General features: G+C 57.4%; 1 protein-coding gene across 1 annotated transcript; it reads right to left on the bottom strand.

The window, feature by feature from the left end:
- Positions 1-27981, bottom strand: WDR7 (WD repeat domain 7). Its single transcript, XM_061478825.1, has 26 exons — positions 27823-27981; positions 23324-23430; positions 23033-23111; positions 22772-22946; positions 22593-22669; positions 20634-20753; positions 20406-20551; positions 20051-20153; positions 19476-19608; positions 19072-19320; positions 15556-15776; positions 15180-15375; positions 14858-15072; positions 12722-13464; positions 12534-12613; positions 9996-10114; positions 9785-9908; positions 9444-9557; positions 7303-7515; positions 5146-5332; positions 2731-2848; positions 2478-2627; positions 2312-2394; positions 2021-2120; positions 1374-1478; positions 1-208 (listed from the first exon to the last, which is right to left on the bottom strand). Exons 1-26 carry the CDS (start codon positions 27979-27981, stop codon positions 5-7), a joined length of 4320 nt encoding a protein of 1439 aa, XP_061334809.1. The 3' UTR covers positions 1-4.

Below are 27981 nucleotides of genomic sequence, written 5' to 3'. Positions count from 1 at the left end.
TACCTCAGACCATGAAGCGATGCTCCTTGCCGTCGTGCGCCATGAGGATGACGTTCCTATTGGAAGTCCAGATGAGGCGGGCCAGCTTGAGGGCGGTGTGGGAGCCCGGCGAGGCCGGCTGCACCGGGGGGACCTGGTAGGTTTTGATGCAGCGGAGCTGGGGGGCCGAGTTCAGCATTCCAATGCTTCCCAACAGGGATGTGTTCATCTGCAAGGAGAGCCATGGCGGCCGGATGTCCTCAGCTCCAACAGGGAGCTGCTCCCGTCTCCAACATGGAGCTGCTCCCGTCTCCAACATGGAGCTGCTCCCGTCTCCAACATGGAGCTGCTCCCATCTCCAACATGGAGCTGCTCCCGTCTCCAACATGGAGCTGCTCCCATCTCCAACATGGAGCTGCTCCCGTCTCCAACATGGAGCTGCTCCCATCTCCAACATGGAGCAAGTCCCATCTCCAACATGGAGCAAGTCCCATCTCCAACATGGAGCTGCTCCCGTCTCCAACATGGAGCAAGTCCCATCTCCAACATGGAGCAAGTCCCATCTCCAACATGGAGCTGCTCCCGTCTCCAACATGGAGCTGCTCCCGTCTCCAACATGGAGCTGCTCCCGTCTCCAACATGGAGCTGCTCCCGTCTCCAACATGGAGCTGCTCCCGTCTCCAACATGGAGCAAGTCCCATCTCCAACATGGAGCTGCTCCCGTCTCCAACATGGAGCTGCTCCCGTCTCCAACATGGAGCTGCTCCCGTCTCCAACATGGAGCTGCTCCCGTCTCCAACATGGACCTGCTCCCGTCTCCAACATGGAGCTGCTCCCGTCTCCAACATGGAGCAAGTCCCATCTCCAACATGGAGCTGCTCCCGTCTCCAACATGGAGCTGCTCCCGTCTCCAACATGGAGCTGCTCCCGTCTCCAACATGGAGCTGCTCCCGTCTCCAACATGGAGCTGCTCCCATCTCCAACATGGAGCTGCTCCCATCTCCAACATGGAGCTGCTCCCATCTCCAACATGGAGCTGCTCCCGTCTCCAACATGGAGCTGCTCCCGTCTCCAACATGGAGCTGCTCCCGTCTCCAACATGGAGCTGCTCCCGTCTCCAACATGGAGCTGCTCCCATCTCCAACATGGAGCTGCTCCCGTCTCCAACATGGAGCTGCTCCCGTCTCCAACATGGAGCTGCTCCCATCTCCAACATGGAGCTGCTCCCATCTCCAACATGGAGCAAGTCCCATCTCCAACATGGAGCTGCTCCCATCTCCATCCTGGACCTGCTCCCATCTCCATCCCGGACCCGCTCCCATCTCCATCCCGGACCCGCTCCCATCTCTCCCTGCTGTGGATCTCCATGGCCACCCGGATGGATCCCCCCTTACCTGCCAGAAGCAGAGGTGGCTGTCGGAGTTGGAGTAGGTGGCCAGGTACCTTCCATCGGGAGCGAAAGCCACTGCGGTTATGGGCCCTTTGTGGCCATGGATAGTCTGGGAAGAGAAGGAAAGAACAAGGAATGCCGTCCGGCGCTGGAAGGCTCCTTTGGAGCATATCCCTATGGAAAACAGCAACGGGGGCCTCTCTATGGCCCCCAGGCACCGTAGGGCTCCCCCCATTTAACACCCCTGTCCTCTCCAGCCCCATCCAAGGCCTTCCAGAGCCCTGGAGCAGGAAGCGTTGGCTTGGGAATGCTGCTGTGGGATAGCAAGAGCTGGAGGCAATGGGGAGCTGCAGAGCGAGGCCCTGGGTGCTCCTGGGTGCAAGGCAAATCCATGCTTCCATGGGAAGGGCACGGAGCATGGAAAACAGCTGGAAACCAGATGAATCCCAGCCTTGTTGGATGCCGAGCATCGGGAAGGAGATGGATGTGGAAAAGGAAGACCTAAAAGCAGGATCTCTTTGGAAAATGAGGCCGCAGAAGAGGCACGCAGCGTTCCCCGCGGATGCGAACGGCGAGCTCCCACCGCGCTTCCCTAAGGGCGGCTCTTCCCATTCACTTCCAGGGAGAAAGGCCTGGAATTCCACGGGTTACCTGGCACTTCCCGGTGCGGATGTCATAGAGGGCCACGGAGCCGTGGCGGGCTCCCACGGCGACCCGGTGGCTCCGCTCGTAGTAGCTCACCATGTAGAACCTGGCAGGAAGGCGGAACAATGGGAATTGCCTGCGGGAGACTCCAGGAATCCCAGCTTGCTTTGGGATGGGAGCCAGCTGAAAGCTGCCCCCCTTCCCAAAGGGGCCACCCTGCTTGCTCCCAGCCCCATTTAACCCGGCTGTCCCTAATCCCATCGGAGCAGCGTCGGCATTCCCGAGGGAACGGCTCACCTGCAGATGGCCGGGAAGCATTCCTGAAGGCCTTTCTTCTTGCCTAAGGCCCCTTCGAGGCAATACATGATGATGTCCATCACCTGCGAGGGACGAGGCCGCCTCATTGCCCGGCTCCCGGGAATAAAGGGCGCTCCCAGGGCGTTATCCCGCCGGGAACGCTCACCTCCACCAGCAGCTCCACCACGTCGCCGGGCATCTTCTCGATGAGGATCTCCAGGACGCGCAGGATCTCCCCTTTGGCCCTGGCCAGGGTGGAAGTGTGGATGTTCGGCTGGGATTGAGTGTTGGCAGCCAGGGCCGTGTGCCTGTGCACCTACGAGAGGGGAGCGGATCCGAGTGGGATCCCCGCGGGATGGCGGAGCGGGGATTCCCATCGGAAAAGGGGGTGGCGGGGGGAAGGGGCTCCATCCCCTCACCTCCTTGGCGATGGTGGTGATGAAGGCCGGGGGCCGCGCCGTGGCGATGAGGGCCAGAGCGTGGCGCGCCGAGCGGGCCGAGTCGGCGGGCGGGCTCAGGGGCAGCCCCGGGGTGATGCTGAGGAAGAGGGGGGAAGAGGATGAAGGTCAGGGGATGGGATACTGGGAAGCACATCCCTATGAGGGGTATGGGACGTTGGAATGGGTTGGAAGGAGATGCTTCATCCTTCAAGGCTAGGTTGGAGGTGATGCTTGGTACCCAAGCGCTGGACCAGCAGCACCAGGGGTGATGCTGAGGATGAGGATGAAGGTCAGGGGATGGGATCTTGGGAAGCGCATCCCAACAAGGGGTATGGGACATTGGAATGGGTTGGAAGGAGATGCTTCAACCTTCAAGGCTAGGTTGGAGGTGATGCTTGGTACCCAAGCGCTGGACCAGCAGCACCAGGGATGATGCTGAGGATGAGGATGAGGATGAAGGTCAGGGGATGGGATACTGGGAAGTGCATCCCTATGAAGGGTATGGGACATTGGAATGGGTTGGAAGGAGATGCTTCATCCTTCAAGGCTAGGTTGGAGGTGATGCTTGGTACCCAAGCGCTGGACCAGCAGCACCAGGGGTGATGCTGAGGATGAGGATGAAGGTCAGGGGATGGGATCTTGGGAAGTGCATCCCTATGAGGGGTATGGGACGTTGGAATGGGTTGGAAGGAGATGCTTCATCCTTCAAGGCTAGGTTGGAGGTGATGCTTGGTACCCAAGCGCTGGAGCAGCAGCACCAGGGGTGATGCTGAGGAAGAGGATGAGGATGAAGGTCAGGGGATGGGATTTGGGGAAGCGCATCCCTATGAGGGGTAGGGGACGTTGGAATGGGTTGGAAGGAGATGCTTCATCCTTCAAGGCCGGGTTGGATGCGATGGGTGATGCTTGGTACCCAAGCGCTGGACCAGCAGCACCAGGGGTGATGCTGAGGAAGAGGATGAGGATGAAGGTCAGGGGATGGGATACTGGGAAGCGCATCCCTATGAGGGGTAGGGGACGTTGGAATGGGTTGGAAGGAGATGCTTCATCCTTCAAGGCCGGGTTGGATGCGATGGGTGATGCTTGGTACCCAAGCGCTGGACCAGCAGCACCAGGGGTGATGCTAAGGAAGAGGATGAGGATGAAGGTCAGGGGATGGGATCTTGGGAAGCGCATCCCTATGAGGGGTAGGGGACGTTGGAATGGGTTGGAAGGAGATGCTTCATCCTTCAAGGCCACGTTGGATGCGATGCTTGGTACCCAAGCGCTGGAGCAGCAGCACCAGGGGTGATGCTGAGGAAGAGGATGAGGATGAAGGTCAGGGGATGGGATTTGGGGAAGCGCATCCCTATGAGGGGTAGGGGACGTTGGAATGGGTTGGAAGGAGATGCTTCATCCTTCAAGGCCGGGTTGGATGCGATGGGTGATGGTTGGTACCCAAGCGCTGGACCAGCAGCACCAGGGGTGATGCTGAGGAAGAGGATGAGGATGAAGGTCAGGGGATGGGATCTTGGGAAGCGCATCCCTATGAGGGGTAGGGGACGTTGGAATGGGTTGGAAGGAGATGCTTCATCCTTCAAGGCTAGGTTGGAGGTGATGCTTGGTACCCAAGCGCTGGAGCAGCAGCACCGGGGTGATGCTGAGGAAGAGGATGAGGATGAAGGTCAGGGGATGGGATACTGGGAAGTGCATCCCAACAAGGGGTATGGGACATTGGAATGGGTTGGAAGGAGATGCTTCATCCTTCAAGGCCACGTTGGAGGTGATGCTTGGTACCCAAGCGCTGGAGCAGCAGCACCAGGGGTGATGCTGAGGAAGAGGATGAGGATGAAGGTCAGGGGATGGGATTTGGGGAAGCGCATCCCTATGAGGGGTAGGGGACGTTGGAATGGGTTGGAAGGAGATGCTTCATCCTTCAAGGCCGGGTTGGATGCGATGGGTGATGGTTGGTACCCAAGCGCTGGACCAGCAGCACCAGGGGTGATGCTGAGGAAGAGGATGAGGATGAAGGTCAGGGGATGGGATTTGGGGAAGTGCATCCCTATGAAGGGTATGGGACATTGGAATGGGTTGGAAGGAGATGCTTCATCCTTCAAGGCCGGGTTGGATGCGATGGGCGATGGTTGGTACCCAAGTGCTGGACCAGCAGCACCAGGGGTGATGCTGAGGATGAGGATGAGGATGAAGGTCAGGGGATGGGATTTGGGGAAGTGCATCCCTATGAGGGGTAGGGGACGTTGGAATGGGTTGGAAGGAGATGCTTCATCCTTCAAGGCCACGTTGGATGCGATGCTTGGTACCCAAGCCCTACCCCGTTGCCAGGGGCGACGCGGGCCCCTCTCCCGGCCCGTATATCCCGTATTCCCAACGTCGGGAAGCGCTGGCCCCACCTACTTGGCCAAGAGCTTGTCGGCCTCGGCGCAGAGCTCCAGCAGCCCCATGAGCACGGCCGACACGTCCATGTAGGGCTCCCAGACGGTGAAGCCGCGGCCGATGAGGTCGATGGCGCTGCGGCGGATGGTGCTGTGCGCCGGCAGGCGGGCGCTGGGCGCCTGCAGCAGCAGGAAGGTCAGCGCCTTGCCTGGGATAACAGGGAGGGAATCCGTATGGGAATCGCCTACGGGATGGGCTCGGGCTGCCAAGGGCCGTTGACATCCCAGAGGGCCAACGGCAGCTCCTTCTCCCGAGGGATTCTCCGCGCTACGGTGAGGATGAAGAGGAATGCCTTCTCCTGCCTTAATCCCATCCAAATCTCCCTTCTCCTGCCTTAACCCCATCCAAATCTCCCTTCTCCTGGCTTAACCCCATCCAAATCTCCCTTCTCCTGCCTTAACCCCATCCAAATCTCCCTTCTCCTGCCTTAACCCCATCCAAATCTCCCTTCTCCTGCCTTAACCCCATCCAAATCTCCCTTCTCCTGCCTTAACCCCATCCAAATCTCCCTTCTCCTGCCTTAATCCCATCCAAATCTCCCTTCTCCTGCCTTAACCCCATCCAAATCTCCCTTCTCCTGCCTTAATCCCATCCAAATCTCCCTTCTCCTGCCTTAACCCCATCCAAATCTCCCTTTTCCTGGCTTAACCCCATCCAAATCTCCCTTCTCCTGCCTTAACCCCATCCAAATCTCCCTTCTCCTGCCTTAATCCCATCCAAATCTCCCTTCTCCTGCCTTAACCCCATCCAAATCTCCCTTCTCCTGCCTTAATCCCATCCAAATCTCCCTTCTCCGGGTTTGATCCCATCCAAATCTCCCTTCTCCTGGCTTAACCCCATCCAAATCTCCCTTCTCCTGGTTTGATCCCATCCAAATCTCCCTTCTCCTGCCTTAATCCCATCCAAATCTCCCTTCTCCTGGCTTAACCCCATCCAAATCTCCCTTCTCCTGCCTTAATCCCATCCAAATCTCCCTTTTCCTGCCTTAACCCCATCCAAATCTCCCTTTTCCTGCCTTAACCCCATCCAAATCTCCCTTTTCCTGGCTTAACCCCATCCAAATCTCCCTTCTCCTGGCTTAACCCCATCCAAATCTCCCTTCTCCTGCCTTAATCCCATCCAAATCTCCCTTCTCCTGCCTTAATCCCATCCAAATCTCCCTTCTCCTGCCTTAACCCCATCCAAATCTCCCTTTTCCTGCCTTAACCCCATCCAAATCTCCCTTCTCCTGCCTTAACCCCATCCAAATCTCCCTTTTCCTGCCTTAACCCCATCCAAATCTCCCTTTTCCTGCCTTAATCCCATCCAAATCTCCCTTCTCCTGGCTTAACCCCATCCAAATCTCCCTTCTCCTGCCTTAATCCCATCCAAATCTCCCTTCTCCTGCCTTAATCCCATCCAAATCTCCCTTCTCCTGCCTTAATCCCATCCAAATCTCCCTTCTCCTGCCTTAACCCCATCCAAATCTCCCTTCTCCTGGCTTAACCCCATCCAAATCTCCCTTTTCCTGCCTTAATCCCATCCAAATCTCCCTTCTCCTGCCTTAACCCCATCCAAATCTCCCTTTTCCTGCCTTAATCCCATCCAAATCTCCCTTTTCCTAGCTTAACCCCATGGATCCTGTGCACCTCCCACCGAATTCCTTCAGGAAAGCACGCGGACCAGGTTGACCTGGGGAGGGCGATGGAACACTGGGTGCCTTGGGATGGAACGCTGCTGGATTCTCTGGAAGCAGCTGCGTTGGGAGCGCGGTCCATCATGGGATCAAACAGTGGGATTTAACGGGATTACGTGTTCCATCAGGAGAGCAGGCAGCTCAATGCCCTCTGAGGAGCATCCTCCTCTTGCCTTTCTGCCTCCCTGCTCCCTCCCAAGCAGATTTGGGATGACCCTGGGGAGCCCTAAGGCAATTCCAGGCATGGGGAAAAGGACGGCTGCCAGGCAGTCCAACTCCTCCAACTGGGATAACCGGGATCTAAACCGCGGAACAGAATGGATCCCACCTCACTGCAGAGAGGCAGACACACCACAGGGCTCCGATCCACGCTCTCCATCCTTTCCCACCTAAGAAACCAGAGGGGAATTGCCCCTTTTCCCCGGAAGCTTTGGGATCCTCACACGTGTGCCTCGCCAGGGAATAGTTGGCTCCTCCGCTGGTCAAACCAAATCCTTCGGGAATCTGGCTGGAGCTGCGGGGCCGCGGCAGGAGCTTGGGGGGTTCAATCTCGGCTCCGAACTCGGCTCCGATGACTCCCAGCAGGACGATGGCTGTGGCTTGCTTCCTCCTCTCCTCGTAGGACGGGGAAGCCTTCTTGAGCTGGGGCAGGCAACCTGCAAGGGGATGGATGTTGGGAAGGGAGAGCCGCGGCACATGGGAAAAGCCGTGGAATTCCGGGCTGGAGCAACGCTGACACGCGGGGAAGGGATGGGAATGCGGGGATATGGGAGCTGCTCCTCCAGCATCCCCATTCCCATCCTAGGAGGAGCTAGCCCTATGGATTATATACGTACACATACCTGTTATCCATACAGAACGGATATCCACATCTATTATCCAATATGGAACAGATATCCATATCTATTATCCATATAGAACGGATATCCATACCTATTATCCATAGAGAATGGATATCCCTACCTATTATCCATAGAGAATGGCTATCCACATCTATTATCCATATAGAATGGATATCCCTATCTATTATCCATAGAGAATGGCTATCCACATCTATTATCCATATAGAATGGATATCCATATCTATTATCCATATGGAACGGATATCCATACCTATTATCCATATAGAATGGATATCCATATCTATTATCCATATAGAATGGATATCCCTATCTATTATCCATATAAAATGGATATCCCTATCTATTATCCATATAGAATGGATATCCCTATCTATTATCCATATGGAATGGATATCCATATCTATTATCCATAAGGAATGGATATCCATATCTATTATCCATATAGAACAGATATCCACATCTATTATCCATATGGAATGGATATCCATATCTATTATCCATATGGAATGGATATCCATATCTATTATCCATATAGAATGGATATCCCTATCTATTATCCATATAGAATGGATATCCCTATCTATTATCCATATGGAATGGATATCCATATGTATTACCCATATGGAACAGATATCCATACCTATTATCCCTGTAGAATGGATATCCACACCTATTATCCCTACAGAACAGCTATCCATATGGATTCCACCTAGGTGCCTGTGCTAGGGAATGACAGGAGGAATCCTGCTCCGGGCTCCCTGTATCCCGCCTCCTGAGCCACGTTAACCCTTCACTGCATCCCAAAGGATGCATCCTTCCGCTTCCTGCCTCCCGGAACGCTTTGGATTGGGAAAGACCTTAACACTAGAGCAGGCTGGCTCCAAACCCCGTCTCCCTCTCCGCCATTCCAGGACACCTTTTGCCTGGAATGCCTCTGGAATGCCATCATTAACCCTCAGGATGCTCTCCAAACTGCCCCCCCCGCCCCGGGGGAGCTTTTAAGGCTGGGATCAGCTCTATGGAAGGAGCTTTTCCTGCGGGATCAGCACGGCGCTGCCCCCTGACCGGATGGTTCACCACCCCCATTCCCATTGGAAAAGTAAGGATTTCCAAGAGCTCCAAGTGGAAAAGAGAAGGGGAAGGACAAAAGCCCTGCGGAGGGTGCTGGGAATGCAGGAAAATCCCAAATCCATGGCTCATTCCCACACCCACCGCTCCCTCTTGTGGCCCAGAGGGGACGGAGCAAGGATGCCCTGGATGGGGATGAGCCCAAGGGATGCCGAGTGGCATTCCCAGCCCTAAATCCCGCCTCTAAAACCCGGATTCCAGGTTTCCCGCAGCACCTTTAGGCACTGCTTTGAGCTCTCCAGGGAGCCTTTTCCATGCCCGGCATCCCAAAGTCTTTCCCCTCCGTTCCGACTCCCTCGGGAATACCGATGCCCGAGCGATCCTTGAAACCCATGGATGAAGGGAATGCCGGGAAAAGCCGCCTGGCCCCTGGGTACCAGCAGTGCTGTGCAGGCCAAGCAGCAGGAAGAGCCAAAAGCCGGAGGATGCTGGGCTCTAATCCCAAGGGATTTTCCCCTTGGCACCGCGAGCTCGCTCCCGCTAGGAATCGCGCGGCTTCCTTAGGATCCCTCGGAGCACAACGTTGGGAACGAGCCTTGGAGGCCCGTTTCCGAGCCCATCCCATTCCATCGGGGATCCCATTCTCCTCCCACCTGCTGGAATGTCGTCGTCAGCCAGGTCGTGCTCCTCCTCCTGCGCCTTGCTTTCTGCTCCCGAGGGCTCCGGGCTGGCGCTGCCGGGCTGGGGGGCTTCCGAGCTTACTCCGGCTGCAAGAACCGAGGAAAACCAGTGGGAAAAGCCCTTCCTTCCTTCCCCAAATCCCGGTTTTCCAGCGGGATCCGCGATCACGCCCCTTGGCGGCAGGGACCGCGTCTTATGGGTCAGGCCACCTCGGCGGGCTCCTAGGGGAAAGGGGGATGCATCCGAGGCCTTTTCCCAGGGGGGACGGGGGCTCTTCCCATGGGATTTTCCCACTTCCCAGCGGCCGACTCACGGGACAGAACGCTGTCCATGTAGTGGGGCAGGTAGGGAGCCCAAGCGTCGATGGTTTCCTTCCTCCCGGCCTGCTCCATGCGGCGCAGCTCGGCGAGCAGCAGGGCTTGGGCTGCCTCTCTCACCTGGAGGGGGGCAAAGGAAGCAGCATCCCCTTCGTTCCCAAGGCAAATCCCATGGGATTAGGGAAGAGGGGAAGGGGCAATGATCACCTCCAAGCAGCGATCCTGCCAGCGCCGCGCCAGCATCTCCAGGAGCGGAGGGCGGAAGCGCTCCAGGCCCAGCAGCTCGGGCAGCATGACGCAGTGCATGGCGGCCAGCTGGCTCCATCCTGCCCGCCGCCCATCCCAAAGGAAAAGCCTCGGGATCAGCGGGGAAGCGGGGTGGGGACGGAGGGATGGACGGACACACACACCCCCCCCCTTCCATCCCACCTCCCAAAGCCATTGGATTCCATTGGTCGGGGAGGGGGGGGAGTAAGGTTTGAGGAGGAAAGCATCCCATCCTAGCCTGCTCGGCTTATCCCGGTCTTATTCCTCTTGGGAATGAGAGGTGGGAAGGGTTGGGATGGAGGCCGACTCGGGGCCTGCCTACGTCGTGTTGGAAGGGGCTTGGAGGCCCTGCTTGCCCCCTCAACCTGCCTGCGACGCGCTTACTCCGCCCCTAGGCCAAGCCTCGATGCTGGGGGGGTGCCACCAGGCCTGTTTCCATGGTAGAGGCTTGGAGGATGGATTTACTCCTAGGCACCCCTATGGATACTCAAAGCACACTTACTACTAGTAGTAGTATCCCCATTCTGCCTTAAAGAGCTCCCCTTTGGGGCTCCAACCCGAGCTGCTTCCATGTTAAATGCTTGTAGGATGGATTTACTCCTAGGCACCCCTATGGATACTCAAAGCACACTTACTACTAGTAGTAGTATCCCCATTCTGCCTTAAAGAGCTCCCCTTTGGGGCTCCAACCCGAGCTGCTTCCATGTTAAATGCTTGTAGGATGGATTTACTCCTAGGCACCCCTATGGATACTCAAAGCATACTTACTACTAGTAGTAGTATCCCCATTCTGCCTTAAAGAGCTTCCCTTCAAGGCTCCAACCTGAGCTGTTTCCATCTTAGATGCTTGTAGGATGGATTTACTCCTAGGCACCCCTATGGATACTCAAAGCATACTTACGACTAGTAGTAGTATCCCCATTCTGCCTTAAAGAGCTTCCCTTCAAGGCTCCAACCTGAGCTGTTTCCATCTTAGATGCTTGTAGGATGGATTTACTCCTAGGCACCCCTATGGATACTCAAAGCATACTTACTACTAGTAGTAGTATCCCCATTCTGCCTTAAAGAGCTTCCCTTCAGGGCTCCAACCCAAGCTGCTTCCATGTTAAATGCTTGTAGGACGGATTTACTCCTAGGCACCCCTATAGATACTCAAAGCATACTTACTACTAGTAGTAGTATCCCCATTCTGCCTTAAAGAGCTCCCCTTCAGGGCTCCAACCTGAGCTCTTTCCATCTTAGATGCTCGTAGGATGGATTTACTCCTAGGCACCCCTATGGATACTCAAAGCATACTTACTACTAGTAGTAGTATCCCCATTCTGCCTTAAAGAGCTTCCCTTCAAGGCTCCAACCTGAGCTGTTTCCATCTTAGATGCTTGTAGGATGGATTTACTCCTAGGCACCCCTATGGATACTCAAAGCATACTTACTACTAGTAGTAGTATCCCCATTCTGCCTTAAAGAGCTTCCCTTCAGGGCTCCAACCCAAGCTGCTTCCATGTTAAATGCTTGTAGGACGGATTTACTCCTAGGCACCCCTATAGATACTCAAAGCACACTTACTACTAGTAGTAGTATCCCCATTCTGCCTTAAAGAGCTCCCCTTCAGGGCTCCAACCTGAGCTCTTTCCATCTTAGATGCTCGTAGGATGGATTTACTCCTAGGCACCCCTATAGATACTCAAAGCATACTTACTACTAGTAGTAGTATCCCCATTCTGCCTCCAAGAGCTACAAAGGGGTTACATTGAGGGGGATTTGGACCACTTATGGGGCACCCCACCACTACCCCCGATGCTCTCCAACACACATAAGCTATCCAAGCCTTTTCCACCCTGGCACAGCCATCTCCTCCTTCCTCCTCCTCTTCCTCTCCCACCAACCCCTTCTTTGTCCCCTCCCTCCCGGGGGGGTGTGGGGTAGGTGGGAAGCAGGAAGCGAGGAGGGAAGGAATACCGAGGGGGGAAGGAATACCGAGGAGGGAAGGAATACCGAGGAGGGAAGGAATACCGAGGAGGGAAGGAATACCGAGGAGGGAAGGAAGACCGAGGAGGGAAGGAATACCGAGGAGGGAAGGAATACCGAGGAGGGAAGGAATACCGAGGAGGGAAGGAATACCTTCGTTGACTAAGAAAGAGGGATGGAAAGGAGGAGGAGCAGCGTCGGGAGCACCTTCGGGGTTGCCTTGCCCAGGGCAGGGAAAGGAAGAGAAGAGAAGAGAAGAGAAAACACAAGAGGCAGAGTGAGGAGAGCAGCAAGAGTAAAGCAAGAGGAGCAGTGGGGCAGGAAACCCAACGCTTCCAAGGAGGAGAAGGAAGCCCGGAGGAGCTGGGAATAACGGCTTGGAGCTGGGCTCTGCTGCTTCCACACGGGAAAGGGGGGGGATTGGAAGGTGCCCTACTCATCGAACCCAAGGCAAGGCACCCCTATGGGACCTGCTCCCGAGGCTCTCGGACCCCTCTCAGCCCCTTTTACCTTGCTTGATGTGTCCTTGGGCTGCAAGGCCAGGGGGGGCTTTGGCTCGCGAGCTCTCGGCAGGGCCCGGTCTGGGAGGCCTAAAAAGGGCAAAATGGGAAGGGGGACATGGGAAAAAAAAGAGGAGAAAAACTTGGGAAAAGCAGCTCCAGCTCCCAACTTCCAAGCCCAAGGATCCAGGTCCCTACCTGGAGGGCCCCTTCTTCATGTGCTCGCCGATGAAGGTGGCGTTGGTCATGCCCATGAGCGTGTTGGCCAAGGAGATGACGGAGAGGAGGTGTTGGGTGGTCACGGCGCGGGAGACCCCATAGGTGCCCTTCCCGCTGCCCCCTTTAGGCCAGGAGCAATCCCCGAGGGCTTGGTTGTAACCGGGCAGCATGAGGGACATGTGGGCCCCACGGGAGAGGAGCCCGAAGGACACGGCGCAGTGGGGCCGCAGCATTCCCAAGCGTTCCAAGCACAGCTCATCCAGGCTGGCGTTGAGGCCCCAAGCGTGGAGGCAGGACATGAAGAGCTTGGCCGTATCCATGGTGAGGTTGGATTCCAGCAGAGTTAAAGGCTTGGATTTCCCGGAGCGATATTCGGGAGCGCCCTCTTTCCTCCTCTGCCTCAGCGATTCTTCGTCCTCTTCCTCCTCCTCATCCAGGAGATGCTCCTTGATGTTCTCCTTGATGGTCTCCTTGACCTGCTGGAAGAGGACGGCGGCTCTCTTGCTCGCCAGGAAGGAACTTCCCTTCTCCAAGCTGCTGGAAGCTTTGGGATGGCTCTCGGGAGAAGCCGTGCTGCTGCTGGCTCGGGAAGCCTCCTCGCTCAGCAGCTGGATGATGAGGGCCTCCACGTCGAAGAAGAGCACGTGGATGTCGGCGTCCGTCCCGCTCGTCTTCAGGGCTTGGACCATCAGGGAATTGGGGGAATACTTGGGCAAATCCCCCTGGAAAAGAAGCAGGAAAAGGAGCTTGAAGAGGAGCTTTAGGGGGAAGAACAGCAGTTTTGGGGGGGGAACACCAGTTTGAGGGTGAAGAACACCAGTTTTATGGTGAAGAACAGCAGCTTTAGGGTGAAGAGCACCAACTAGAGGGTGAAGACCACCAACTTTAGGGTGAACAACACCAGTTTGAGGGTGAAGAACACCAACTCTAGGGTGAAGAACACCAACTTGAGGGTGAAGAACACCAACTTTAGGGTGAAGAACACCAGTTTGAGGGTGAAGAACACCAACTTCAGGGTGAAGAACACCAACTTTAGGGTGAAGAACACCAGTTTGAGGGTGAAGAACACCAACTTCAGGGTGAACACCACCAGTTTGAGGGTGAGGAACACCAGTTTTGGGGGGGAACACCAGTTTTAGGGTGAAGAACACCAACTTTAGGGTGAAGAACACCAACTTTAGGGTGAAGAACACCAACTTTAGGGTGAACACCACCAGTTTGAGGGTGAAGAACACCAGTTTTGGGGGGGAACACCAGTTTTAGGGTGAAGAACAGCAGCTTTAGGGTGAAGAACACCAACTTTAGGGTGAAGAACACCAACTTTAGGGTGAAGAACACCAACTTTAGGGTGAAGAACACCAGTCTGAGGGTGAAGACCACCAACTTTAGGGTGAACACCACCAGTTTGAGGGTGAAGAAAACCAGTTTTGGGGGGGAACACCAGTTTTAGGGTGAAGAACAGCAGCTTTAGGGTGAAGAACACCAACTTTAGGGTGAAGAACACCAACTTTAGGGTGAAGAACAGCAACTTTAGGGTGAAGAACACCAGTTTGAGGGTGAAGAACACCAACTTCAGGGTGAACACCACCAGTTTGAGGGTGAAGAACACCAGTTTTGGGGGGGAACACCAGTTTTAGGGTGAAGAACAGCAGCTTTAGGGTGAAGAACACCAACTTTAGGGTGAAGAACAGCAACTTTAGGGTGAAGAACACCAGTTTGAGGGTGAAGAACACCAACTTCAGGGTGAACACCACCAGTTTGAGGGTGAAGAACACCAGTTTTGGGGGGGAACACCAGTTTTAGGGTGAAGAACACCAACTTTAGGGTGAAGAACACCAACTTTAGGGTGAAGAACACCAACTTTAGGGTGAAGAACACCAGTCTGAGGGTGAATAACACCAGTTTGAGGGTGAAGAACACCAACTTCAGGGTGAACACCACCAGTTTGAGGGTGAAGAACACCAGTTTGAGGGTGAAGAACACCAGCTTCAGGGTGAACACCACCAGTTTGAGGGTGAAGACCCCCAGCTCCTCACGTCTTCGATCCTCCTTTTCCCTGGAGCTTTGGGTAAGGCCCCCCCCCAGGATCCATCATTCCCTGGAAAACCAGCCCACCTTGTCGGCCGCCTCGGGCGCCAGGAGGTTGGTGGCCAAGGTCTGCAGCTTCTGGTGGGCCACGTTCTTGAGGGCGGCCAAGCTCCTCCGCGTCATGGCCTGCTTGAGGTTGACGGCGGCGTGGCCTAGGGCGTCCAGGCCGGCCGGCACGGCCTCGTCGCACGCCGTCAGGATCTCCAGCGCCGTTATCCCCATCACGCAGCGGTCCAGAGCTCCTGGGGGGGCACCGATGGGAGGGGGTGAAGGCGTCGGGAGCGTCCCAAAGGAACCATTCCCACACGAGCTTCCCAACGTCCCCTCAGCATCCCGGCGGAGCCTTCACCTGTATCCATCTGCCAGACGTAGACGGAGCCGTCGGCGCAGCCCACCACCAGGTAGTCCTCGGCGGGCCTCCACTTGATCACTCGGATTGGGAAGAGGTGCCGGGAAGCCAGCAGGAGGCATTTCCTCTCCCGCAGGCTCAGCAGCCCCACCGAGTGGTCGCTGGCCACCGAGCACACGCACTGCTGCACCCTGGCCTGCGGGGGGGAAAGCCGGGAACGGGCTGGGGACGGCATTCCCAGAACCGCGCCCAACGATTGCATCGGTTGCAACCCTCAACGGCCGCCACCCCCTTTTCCCTAAGGATCAACCCCCCCTTCCTCTTTTAAGCTCATCCGTATTGGCTCCTCGCAGCGCTGCCAAGGGATTGAACTCACGCTGCAGCCGTCGGGGGGCACCAGGAGCTGGTTGATCTCGCCGCCGTGCACCAGGAAGAGATGCTTCATGGCGCCGGAGAAGATATCCCAAAGGATCACGGCGAAGTCCAGCCCCCCCGAGAGCAGGGAGCCGGGCTCGTAGCGCGCCGACACCTGGTGGGGGTACAGCAGGCAGGTGACCCTGGCGCGATGGCCGCGGAGCGTGCGGTGCGGGGGCCAACCTGGGGCGAGCAGGGAACAAAAGAGAGGGATCAAAGACCAGCAAGGAGGCGAAAAGAGGCCTCCAAGCCTTGCGATGGGAAGAGCGAGGATGGAGCTTCCAGCACAAGGCTCCCATAGGGATCCCCTTCATCTAAGGCCAGGCTGCTCCCGACCCCGTCGAGGTGGGAGCATTCCCGAGGTGGAAGGAGGAGCTGGTTGCGACAACCCCTCCTGCTCCCTTGGAGAGCCATCCTAAAGGCGTCACGGGCACGGAGCTCCCACCACCTTAAAGCCCTGCCCTGCCTGACATCCCCTTCCCCAAAGCACGGATCCACCCCGCCCAGAACCCCCTTTAGACCCTAAGAGCTGCTTTAAGGTTTCCTTAGGGCCATGTCCAGCTCAGAACCCCCTTTAGACCCTAAGAGCTGCTTTAAGGTCTCCTTAGGTCCATGCCCAGCTCAGAACCCCCTTTAGACCCTGCTTTAAGGTCTCCTTAGGTCCATGCCCAGCTCAGAACCCCCTTTAGACCCTGCTTTAAGGTCTCCTTAGGTCCATGCCATGCTCAGAACCCCCTTTAGCCCCTGCTTTAAGGTCTCCTTAGGTCCATGCCCAGCTCAGAACCCCCTTTAGACCCTGCTTTAAGGTCTCCTTAGGTCCATGCCCAGCTCAGAACCCCCTTTAGACCCTGCTTTAAGGTCTCCTTAGGTCCATGCCATGCTCAGAACCCCCTTTAGACCCTGCTTTAAGGTCTCCTTAGGGCCATGCCATGCTCAGAACCCCCTTTAGACTCTGCTTTAAGGTCTCCTTAGGTCCATGCCATGCTCAGAACCCCCTTTAGACCCTGCTTTAAGGTCTCCTTAGGTCCATGCCCAGCTCAGAACCCCCTTTAAACCCTGCTTTAAGGTCTCCTTAGGTCCATGCCATGCTCAGAACCCTTTAGACCCTGCTTTAAGGTCTCCTTAAGGTCCATGCCATGCTCAGAACCCCTTTAGACCCTGCTTTAAGGTCTCCTTAGGTCCATGCCCGGCTCAGAACCCCCTTTAGACCCTGCTTTAAGGTCTCCTTAGGCCCATGCCGAGCTCAGAACCCTTTAGACCCTGCTTTAAGGTCTCCTTAGGTCCATGCCCAGCTCAGAACCCCCTTTAGACCCTGCTTTAAGGTCTCCTTAGGTCCATGCCCAGCTCAGAACCCCCTTTAGCCCCTGCTTTAAGGTCTCCTTAGGTCCATGCCCAGCTCAGAACCCCCTTTAGACCCTGCTTTAAGGTCTCCTTAGGTCCATGCCATGCTCAGAACCCCCTTTAGACCCTGCTTTAAGGTCTCTTTAGGTCCATGCCATGCTCAGAACCCTTTAGACCCTGCTTTAAGGTCTCCTTAGGTCCATGCCCAGCTCAGAACCCCCTTTAGACCCTGCTTTAAGGTCTCCTTAGGTCCATGCCCAGCTCAGAACCCCCTTTAGACCCTGCTTTAAGGTCTCCTTAGGTCCATGCCATGCTCAGAACCCCCTTTAGACCCTGCTTTAAGGTTTCCTTAGGTCCATGCCATGCTCAGAACCCCTTTAGACCCTGCTTTAAGGTCTCTTTAGGTCCATGCCCAGCTCAGAACCCCCTTTAGACCCTGCTTTAAGGTCTCCTTAGGCCCATGCCCAGCTCAGAACCCCCTTTAGACCCTGCTTTAAGGTCTCCTTAGGTCCATGCCCAGCTCAGAACCCCCTTTAGACCCTGCTTTAAGGTCTCCTTAGGTCCATGCCATGCTCAGAACCCCCTTTAGACCCTGCTTTAAGGTCTCCTTAGGTCCATGCCCGGCTCAGAACCCCCTTTAGACCCTGCTTTAAGGTCTCCTTAGGCCCATGCACGGCTCAGAACCCCCTTTAGACCCTGCTTTAAGGTCTCCTTAGGTCCATGCCATGCTCAGAACCCCCTTTAGACCCTGCTTTAAGGTCTCCTTAGGTCCATGCCCGGCTCAGAACCCCCTTTAGACCCTGCTTTAAGGTCTCCTTAGGTCCATGCCCAGCTCAGAACCCCCTTTAGACCCTGCTTTAAGGTCTCCTTAGGTCCATGCCCAGCTCAGAACCCCCTTTAGACCCTGCTTTAAGGTCTCTTTAGGTCCATGCCCACCTCAGAACCCCCTTTAGACCCTGCTTTAAGGTCTCCTTAGGTCCATGCCATGCTCAGAACCCCCTTTAGCCACTGCTTTAAGGTCTCCTTAGGTCCATGCCATGCTCAGAACCCCTTTAGACCCTGCTTTAAGGTCTCTTTAGGTCCATGCCCACCTCAGAACCCCCTTTAGACCCTGCTTTAAGGTCTCCTTAGGTCCATGCCATGCTCAGAACCCCCTTTAGCCACTGCTTTAAGGTCTCCTTAGGTCCATGCCTGGCTCAGAACCCCCTTTAGACCCTGCTTTAAGGTCTCTTTAGGTCCATGCCCAGCTCAGAACCCCCTTTAGACCCTGCTTTAAGGTCTCCTTAGGCCCATGCCCAGCTCAGAACCCCCTTTAGCCCCTGCTTTAAGGTCTCCTTAGGTCCATGCCATGCTCAGAACCCCTTTAGACCCTGCTTTAAGGTCTCCTTAGGTCCATGCCATGCTCAGAACCCCCTTTAGACCCTGCTTTAAGGTCTCCTTAGGTCCATGCCCAGCTCAGAACCCCCTTTAGACCCTGCTTTAAGGTCTCTTTAGGGCCATGCCCAGCTCAGAACCCCCTTTAGACCCTGCTTTAAGGTCTCCTTAGGTCCATGCCTGGCTCAGAACCCCCTTTAGACCCTGCTTTAAGGTCTCCTTAGGTCCATGCCCAGCTCAGAACCCCCTTTAGACCCTGCTTTAAGGTCTCCTTAGGTCCATGCCTGGCTCAGAACCCCCTTTAGACCCTGCTTTAAGGTCTCCTTAGGTCCATGCCCAGCTCAGAACCCCCTTTAGACCCTGCTTTAAGGTCTCCTTAGGTCCATGCCCAGCTCAGAACCCCCTTTAGACCCTGCTTTAAGGTCTCCTTAGGTCCATGCCATGCTCAGAACCCCCTTTAGACCCTGCTTTAAGGTCTCCTTAGGTCCATGCCATGCTCAGAACCCCCTTTAGACCCTGCTTTAAGGTCTCCTTAGGTCCATGCCATGCTCAGAACCCCCTTTAGACCCTGCTTTAAGGTCTCTTTAGGTCCATGCCATGCTCAGAACCCCCTTTAGACCCTGCTTTAAGGTCTCCTTAGGCCCATGCCATGCTCAGAACCCCCTTTAGACCCTGCTTTAAGGTCTCCTTAGGTCCATGCCCAGCTCAGAACCCCCTTTAGCCCCTACAAGGTGCTTTAGGGCACCCTTGGGGCCGGCCGTACCCCTGCGGAGCGCGTGCTCCCCGCGCAGGAGCTGCACGGTTGCCGTCTGCGTGGCGGGCACGATGACGATGCTGCCGTCGTCGCGGCCGCACACCAAGCGGGCCTGGAGGGGGATGTAGACGCTGGCCGTCACCTTGAGGGGCTCCGGGATGTTGGGAACGGAGCTGAGCTGGTCGATGATCCCGGCCGGGCCAGGCTCGAGCCCCTCAAAGGCTTCCTGCAGGGATAAGGACGCCGACGGCTGCGGGCCTGGAGCACAGGGAAAGGGGAAGGGAGAAGGGGTTAAACCCTAGGAGCCTTCCGCCCCGCTCGGGATGCTCCTGGGCCTCAACGGGAAGGAGGGATCCCGATCCGAGAGCGGCGGCTCCCCGGCCCTCGCATCCCCCTTTCTCCCCGCGGGGTACCTTCGGGCTGCTCCGGGTTAGCCGGGATGCTCCATAGGGAAAGGCGTCCCGAAGAGTCGCCTTGGATGAGGAGCTGGGAAGCCCAAGGCTTCCGGCCATAGAAGAAGCGAGTCACGGGGGGGCAGATGAGGAGCTGCTGGAGGCAAGAGGGCAGGGGAAGCATGGGGCCCAATGGGATAACAGGGATACGACGGGGTTTCCCGAAGGATAACGCCGGATCCCAAAGGATACGGCGGGGTTTCCCGAAGGATAACGCCGGATCCCAAAGGGAACGGGGAGATAACAAAGGATGCAATGGGGTTTCCCAAAGGATAACGCCATATCCCAAAGGGAACGGGGAGATAACAAAGGATATGACGGGGTTTCCCGAAGGATAACGCCGGATCCCAAAGGATACGACGGGGTTTCCCGAAGGATAACGCCGGATCCCAAAGGGAACGGGGAGATAACAAAGGATGCAATGGGGTTTCCCGAAGGATAACGCCGGATCCCAAAGGGAACGGGAAGATCCCAAAGGTTTAGAGGGAATAGAAGCCATTCCAAAGGCCGGCAGCCGGGGATCCACGGGGTTTTACCTCCTGCTCCGGCCTCTCCAGCACCCGGATCAAGGAAGGCGGGATGAGGTTTTCCACGCCTTTCCCAACGTCGCGCCGGAAGGAATCGCTGGCGGGCAGGCAGCTGGGAGAACAAGGAGCGGGGATGAGCGGCGTGTATCCCAAGGGATTCATCCCACGGGGATGCTGCGGGACGGGAGGCACCTTCCAGCCAATCTCAGGCTACGGGAAGAGCCCCATTCCCACCTGGATCCGCTTGTCCAAGGGCAAGCAGCATCCCGGAGGGAAAAGCCCCCAAGCGCCGCTCCCGGGGGGGCTCCCTTTTGGCCCTGCCTCCAGCAGCACGGAATGCCGGGAATGCCGCCCCATTCCCTACCTGCTGGGCAGCGCGTAGATGAAGCTCTGCCCTTCCTCGGTCCATACAACGACCCGATCCGGGGCGAGGAATTCCCCCCCGCTCCAAGCCCGCCGGCTCTCGCTGCGCACGGAGCAGAGCAAGGAATAATCCCCGGCATCCAGGACCTAGAGGGGAAACAACGGAGCTGCGGGAGGCTCCGTGGGAAGAGGGCGCGGAGCATCCCATGGGATTCCCTCCCGCGCTTACCCGCCAGTACTGGGAGCACACCAGGAGCAAGGAGCTGGGAGCCCAGGGACACAGGGAGAGGCTCCGGCAGTTGTGGCACGAGATGGGCTTGGATTCCTCTTCGGAGAGCGGGGCCGGCTCCTAGGGGCAACGGGAGACGGGAATCCCGTGGGATGCGGAGCTCCCGTCGGGATGCGGAGATCCCGTTGGGATGCTGAGCTCCCGTTGGGATGCTGAGGTCCCGTTGGGATGCGGAGCTCCCGTTGGGATGCTGTGTTCCCGTTGGGATGCTGAGGTCCCTTTGGGATGCTGTGCTCCCGTTGGGATGCGGAGCTCCCGTTGGGATGCTGAGGTCCCGTTGGGATGCTGTGTTCCCGTTGGGATGCTGAGGTCCCGTTGGGATGAGGAGCTCCCGTCGGGATGCGGCGTTCCCATTGGGATGCGGCGCTCCCGTTGGGATGCTGCGTTCCCTTTGGGATGCTGCATTCCCTTTGGGATGCTGCGTTCCCTTTGGGATGCGGTGCTCCCGTTGGGATGCTGAGCTCCCTTTGGGATGCGGAGATCCCGTTGGGATGCGGCGTTCCCGTTGGGATGCGGCGTTCCCGTTGGGATGCTGTGCTCCCGTTGGGATGCTGAGGTCCCTTTGGGATGCTGCGCTCCCATTGGGATGCGGCGTTCCCGTTGGGATGCGGCGTTCCCGTTGGGATGCTGAGGTCCCTTTGGGATGCTGAGCACCCGTTGGGATGCTGAGCTCCCGTCGGGATGCGGCGTTCCCTTTGGGATGCGGAGATCCTGTTGGGATGCGGCGCTCCCGTTGGGATGCTGAGGTCCCTTTGGGATGCTGCGTTCCCTTTGGGATGCTGCGTTCCCTTTGGGATGCTGCGTTCCCTTTGGGATGCTGCGCTCCCTTTGGGATGCTGCGTTCCCTTTGGGATGCTGCGCTCCCTTTGGGATGCTGAGTTCCCTTTGGGATGCTGCGTTCCCTTTGGGACGCGGCGCTCCCTTTGGGATGCTGCGTTCCCTTTGGGATGCTGAGTTCCCTTTGGGATGCTGAGTTCCCTTTGGGATGCTGAGTTCCCTTTGGGATGCTGCGCTCCCGTTGGGATGCGGCGTTCCCTTTGGGATGCGGCGCTCCCTTTGGGATGCTGCGTTCCCTTTGGGACGCGGCGCTCCCTTTGGGATGCTGCGTTCCCTTTGGGATGCTGAGTTCCCTTTGGGATGCTGCGCTCCCGTTGGGATGCGGCGTTCCCTTTGGGATGCGGCGCTCCCTTTGGGATGCTGCGTTCCCTGTGGGATGCTGCGTCCCCTTTGGGATGCTGCGTTCCCTTTGGGATGCTGCATTCCCTTTGGGATGCAGCGTTCCCTTTGGGATGCAGCATTCCCTTTGGGATGCTGAGTTCCCTTTGGGATGCTGAGTTCCCTTTGGGATGCTGAGGTCCCTTTGGGATGCTGAGGTCCCTTTGGGATGCAGTGTCCCCTTTGGGATGCTGCGCTCCCTTTAGGATGCTGAGGTCCCTTTGGGATGCAGTGTCCCCTTTGGGATGCTGCGCTCCCTTTAGGATGCTGAGTTCCCTTTGGGATGCAGTGTCCCCTTTGGGATGCGGCGCTCCCTTTGGGATGCTGCGTTCCCTTTGGGATGAGATGCTCCCTTTGGGATGCAGCATTCCCTTTGGGATGCGCAGCAAGGTGGCCCCCATGAAGAGGGGGAATATGGGGGGGGGGGGGGGCACCCATAGCTGGGCATTAACACCAACAATGAGGCAGACCAAGGAAGAAAGCAGAGTTTTCCAACCCAAACATGGGAAAAGTTGGGAATTCTGCCGGCAAGGCGCCGGATCGGGATAAGGAAAAGGCGGGAATTCCCTATTCAAGCGGCACCCAGGGAATGCCAGCCCGTTGTAACAGCGCCCAAAGGCTGGGAGAGGAGGATCCCGCATTCCCGACGGCTGGAATGGCTCGGATCCGGCGCCTTCCCCTTACCTGCCCGCGGCCCGCTTCCGTCGGCAGGATCCAGACCTTCAGGATGCCGGTCACGGACACTGCCACCACCGTGTCCTCTGGGACAGCACAGAGCAAGGAGGGGTTAAATCCTTCCCGGGATCATGGAACGGGATGGGATGGGACCCATCCCAAAGCCCATTCCCGGAGCGCATCCTTACCCTGGCTCCTGGCGGAGCGGAGGACGCTGACGGCGCTGATCCAGTCGGGAGCGATCTTGGAGACCAAGGAATAAAGGACCTCCAAGCTGCTCGCATCCACGACGAGGATTTCGGGATAATGGCCGTGGCACAGGAGCCTCCCTTCCCGGTGGCAGGCGCCGGCGGGCCGGTAGAACTGCGGGGCCGGGCGGCATTCCAGCCTTTTCGGCAGCATTCCCAAGGGATTTTCCCCCTCCCTCTCCCGGCATGCCAAGCGCTCACCTGGATGCCGGTGTGCGTGCAGGCCAGCTTGGTGAACTCCAGGCACCGGCCGTCGTTGACATCCCACAGGCACATCTCCCTATGGAATGACGGGGGGAAAACGGGAATGCCGTCGGGATAACGCTGGGAACGCGCTTGAAGACCCCCTCTTTATCCCACGTATTCCCCCCCCCCCAGGGTGGAATTCCTGCCGTCGGGAACGCACCCCCCCCGTTGCGGGATGGGGATGGGGGGGGGGTCTTCCCGTTATCGGCATTCCCGAGGTCGGGAATGAATCCCATGGGAACTCACCCGCTCTCCGAGGCGCTGACGACGCAGGGCTGCTCCCCGGGCCCCGAGGCCGGGGCCAGGCAGGGCACGGGGGCGGCGTGGCCGAAAAGCAGAGCCCGGGGGTTGATCTATGGGATAGGGATTGGGATGGGATTGGGATGGGATTGGGATGGGATAGGGATGGGATAGGGATGGGATAGGGATGGGATTGGGATGGGATTGGGATGGGATTGGGATGGGATAGGGATGGGATTGGGATGGGATTGGGATGGGATAGGGATGGGATTGGGATGGGATTGGGATGGGATTGGGATGGGATAGGGATGGGATTGGGATGGGATTGGGATGGGATTGGGATGGGATTGGGATGGGATAGGGATGGGATTGGGATGGGATAGGGATGGGATTGGGATGGGATTGGGATGGGATTGGGGTGGGATTGGGATGGGATTGGGATGGGAGTGGGATGGGATTGGGATGGGAGTGGGATGGGATAGGGATGGGATTGGGATGGGATTGGGATGAGATAGGGATGGGATTGGGATGGGATTGGGATGGGATAGGGATGGGATTGGGATGGGATAGGGATGGGATTGGGATGGGATAGGGATGGGATTGGGCAAAAGGGGGACAGAGACCCATAGGAGCCATAAAGAGGTTATTATGGGATGGACAGCCTCGATGCGGCGAACCCAAACGCACTAAACCTAAAGGGAAATCACTGCGCCCATCGCCAATGGGAGCCAGGGGATTCCCGGCTTAAATCCCTCGGGATTTGGGAGCGGGATGGCTGGGAATGAGTGGGAATAACGCGCTCCCGCCCCCAGCAAGATGGGGGGTTTGTCTTTGTGGGGCTTCCATGGGGCGGGGGGGAGCGACCCCATGGCGACATTCCCATTGATTCCTATGGGATGGGGGAACGCATCCTGGGAATGCCGCTGCGCAAGGCTCATTATGGGATGGGGGAGCGACCCCATGGCGACATTCCCATTGATTCCTATGGGATGAGGGAACGCAGCCCGGGAATGCCGCTGCGCAAGGCTCATTATGGGATGGGGTGAGAGCAACCCCATGGCGACATTCCCATTGATTCCTATGGGATGGGGGAACGCAGCCCGGGAATGCCGCTGCGCAAGGCTCATTATGGGATGGGGTGAGAGCAACCCCATGGCGACATTCCCATTGATTCCTATGGGATGAGGGAACGCATCCCAGGAATGCCGCTGCGCAAGGCTCATTATGGGATGGGGGAGCGACCCCATGGCGACATTCCCATTGATTCCTATGGGATGGGGGAACGCATCCCGGGAATGCCGCTGCGCAAGGATCATTACGGGATGGGGGAGCGACCCCATGGCGACATTCCCATTGATTCCTATAGGATGAGGGAACGCATCCTGGGAATGCCGCTGCGCAAGGATCATTATGGGATGGGGGAGCGACCCCATGGCGACATTCCCATTGATTCCTATGGGATGGGGGAACAGATCCCGGGAATGCCACTGCGCAAGGCTCATTATGGGATGGGGGAGCGACCCCATGGCGACATTCCCATTGATTCCTATGGGATGAGGGAACGCAGCCCGGGAATGCCGCTGCGCAAGGCTCATTATGGGATGGGGGAGCGACCCCATGGCGACATTCCCATTGATTCCTATGGGATGAGGAACGCAGCCCGGGAATGCCGCTGCGCAAGGCTCATTATGGGATGGGGTGAGAGCAACCCCATGGCGACATTCCCATTGATTCCTATGGGATGGGGGAACGCAGCCCAGGAATGCCGCTGCGCAAGGCTCATTATGGGATGGGGTGAGAGCAACCCCATGGCGACATTCCCATTGATTCCTATGGGATGGGGGAACGCAGCCCGGGAATGCCGCTGCGCAAGGCTCATTATGGGATGGGGGAGCGACCCCATGGCGACATTCCCATTGATTCCTATGGGATGAGGGAACGCAGCCCGGGAATGCCGCTGCGCAAGGCTCATTATGGGATGGGGGAGCAACCCCATGGCGACATTCCCATTGATTCCTATGGGATGGGGGAACGCAGCCCAGGAATACCGCTGCGCAAGGCTCATTATGGGATGGGGGAGCGACCCCATGGCGACATTCCCATTGATTCCTATGGGATGGGGAACGCATCCCGGGAATGCCGCTGCGCAAGGCTCATTATGGGATGGGGGAGCAACCCCATGGCGACATTCCCATTGATTCCTATGGGATGGGGAACGCATCCCGGGAATGCCGCTGCGCAAGGCTCATTATGGGATGGGGGAGCAACCCCATGGCGACATTCCCATTGATTCCTATGGGATGGGGGAACGCAGCCCGGGAATGCCGCTGTGCAAGGCTCATTATGGGATGGGGGAGCGACCCCATGGCGACATTCCCATTGATTCCTATGGGATGGGGAACGCAGCCCGGGAATGCCGCTGTGCAAGGCTCATTATGGGATGGGGGAGCGACCCCATGGCGACATTCCCATTGATTCCTATGGGATGGGGGAACGCAGCCCGGGAATGCCGCTGCGCAAGGCTCATTATGGGATGGGGTGAGAGCAACCCCATGGCGACATTCCCATTGATTCCTATGGGATGGGGGAACGCATCCCGGGAATGCCGCTGCGCAAGGCTCATTATGGGATGGGGGAGCGACCCCATGGCGACATTCCCATTGATTCCTATGGGATGAGGGAACGCAGCCCGGGAATGCCGCTGCGCAAGGCTCATTATGGGATGGGGTGAGAGCAACCCCATGGCGACATTCCCATTGATTCCTATGGGATGGGGGAACGCATCCCGGGAATGCCACTGCGCAAGGCTCATTATGGGATGGGGGAGCGACCCCATGGCGACATTCCCATTGATTCCTATGGGATGAGGGAACGCAGCCTGGGAATGCCGCTGCGCAAGGCTCATTATGGGATGGGGGAGCGACCCCATGGCGACATTCCCATTGATTCCTATGGGATGAGGGAACGCAGCCCGGAAATGCCGCTGCGCAAGGCTCATTATGGGATGGGGGAGCGACCCCATGGCGACATTCCCATTGATTCCTATGGGATGGGGGAACGCAGCCCGGGAATGCCGCTGCGCAAGGCTCATTATGGGATGGGGTGAGAGTGACCCCATGGCGACATTCCCATTGATTCCTATGGGATGAGGGAACGGAGCCCAGGAATGCCGCTGCGCAAGGCTCATTATGGGATGGGGTGAGAGCAACCCCATGGCGACATTCCCATTGATTCCTATGGGATGAGGGAACGCATCCCGGGAATACCGCTGCGCAAGGCTCATTATGGGATGGGGAGCAACCCCATGGCGACATTCCCATTGATTCCTATGGGATGGGGGAACGCATCCCGGGAATGCCGCTGCGCAAGGCTCATTATGGGATGGGGGAGCGACCCCATGGCAACATTCCCATTGATTCCTATGGGATGAGGGAACGCATCCCGGGAATGCCGCTGCGCAAGGCTCATTACGGGATGGGGGAGCGACCCCATGGCGACATTCCCATTGATTCCTATGGGATGGGGGAACGCAGCCCGGGAATGCCGCTGCGCAAGGCTCATTATGGGATGGGGTGAGAGCAACCCCATGGCGACATTCCCATTGATTCCTATGGGATGAGGGAACGCATCCCGGGAATGCCGCTGCGCAAGGATCATTATGGGATGGGGTGAGAGCAACCCCATGGCGACATTCCCATTGATTCCTATGGGATGAGGGAACGGATCCCGGGAATGCCGCTGCGCAAGGATCATTATGGGATGGGGAGCAACCCCATGGCGACATTCCCATTGATTCCTATGGGATGAGGGAACGCAGCCCGGGAATGCCGCTGCGCAAGGATCATTATGGGATGGGGAGCAACCCCATGGCGACATTCCCATTGATTCCTATGGGATGAGGGAACGCAGCCCGGGAATGCCGCTGCGCAAGGCTCATTATGGGATGGGGTGAGAGCAACCCCATGGCAACATTCCCATTGATTCCTATGGGATGAGGGAACGGAGCCCGGGAATGCCGCTGCGCAAGGCTCATTATGGGATGGGGTGAGAGTGACCCCATGGCGACATTCCCATTGATTCCTATGGGATGAGGGAACGCAGCCCGGGAATGCCGCTGCGCAAGGATCATTATGGGATGGGGAGCAACCCCATGGCGACATTCCCATTGATTCCTATGGGATGGGGGAACGGATCCCGCAAGGATCGCTGCTCATTATGGGATGGGGGAGCAACCCCATGGCGACATTCCCATTGATTCCTATGGGATGGGGGAACGCATCCTGCAAGGATCGCTGCTCATTATGGGATGGGGGAGCAACCCCATGGCGACATTCCCATTGATTCCTATGGGATGAGGAACGCATCCCGGGAATGCCGCTGCGCAAGGCTCATTATGGGATGGATTCCAAAGGACGCCAGTGAGCTGCGGCAGGGGACGGACGGGACACGATGACACAACGGGAAGCGCTTCCAAAGCTCTGGAAAAGCGGGAATTGCGCACTCACCTGCAGCTCGGGCCCCAGGTCCCAGAGGCAGAGCTGCCCGTCGTGGGAGCCCGTCACCACCACGGGCACGTCGGGCAACAGGAGGAGGCTGCAGACGCAGTGCGTGGGGGCCCGGCGGCCCCACAACACGATGGGCAGCACGAGGCCTGCGCCGGCCAT

This window comes from Pezoporus flaviventris, unplaced genomic scaffold (genome assembly GCF_033815535.1).
Source record: "Pezoporus flaviventris isolate CSIRO_AGI_PZ_B2104156 unplaced genomic scaffold, CSIRO_AGI_Pfla_v1 ptg000132l, whole genome shotgun sequence".
Classification (NCBI taxonomy): Eukaryota; Metazoa; Chordata; class Aves; order Psittaciformes; family Psittacidae; genus Pezoporus; species Pezoporus flaviventris.
This window is presented reverse-complemented; position numbering and strand designations above follow the sequence as displayed.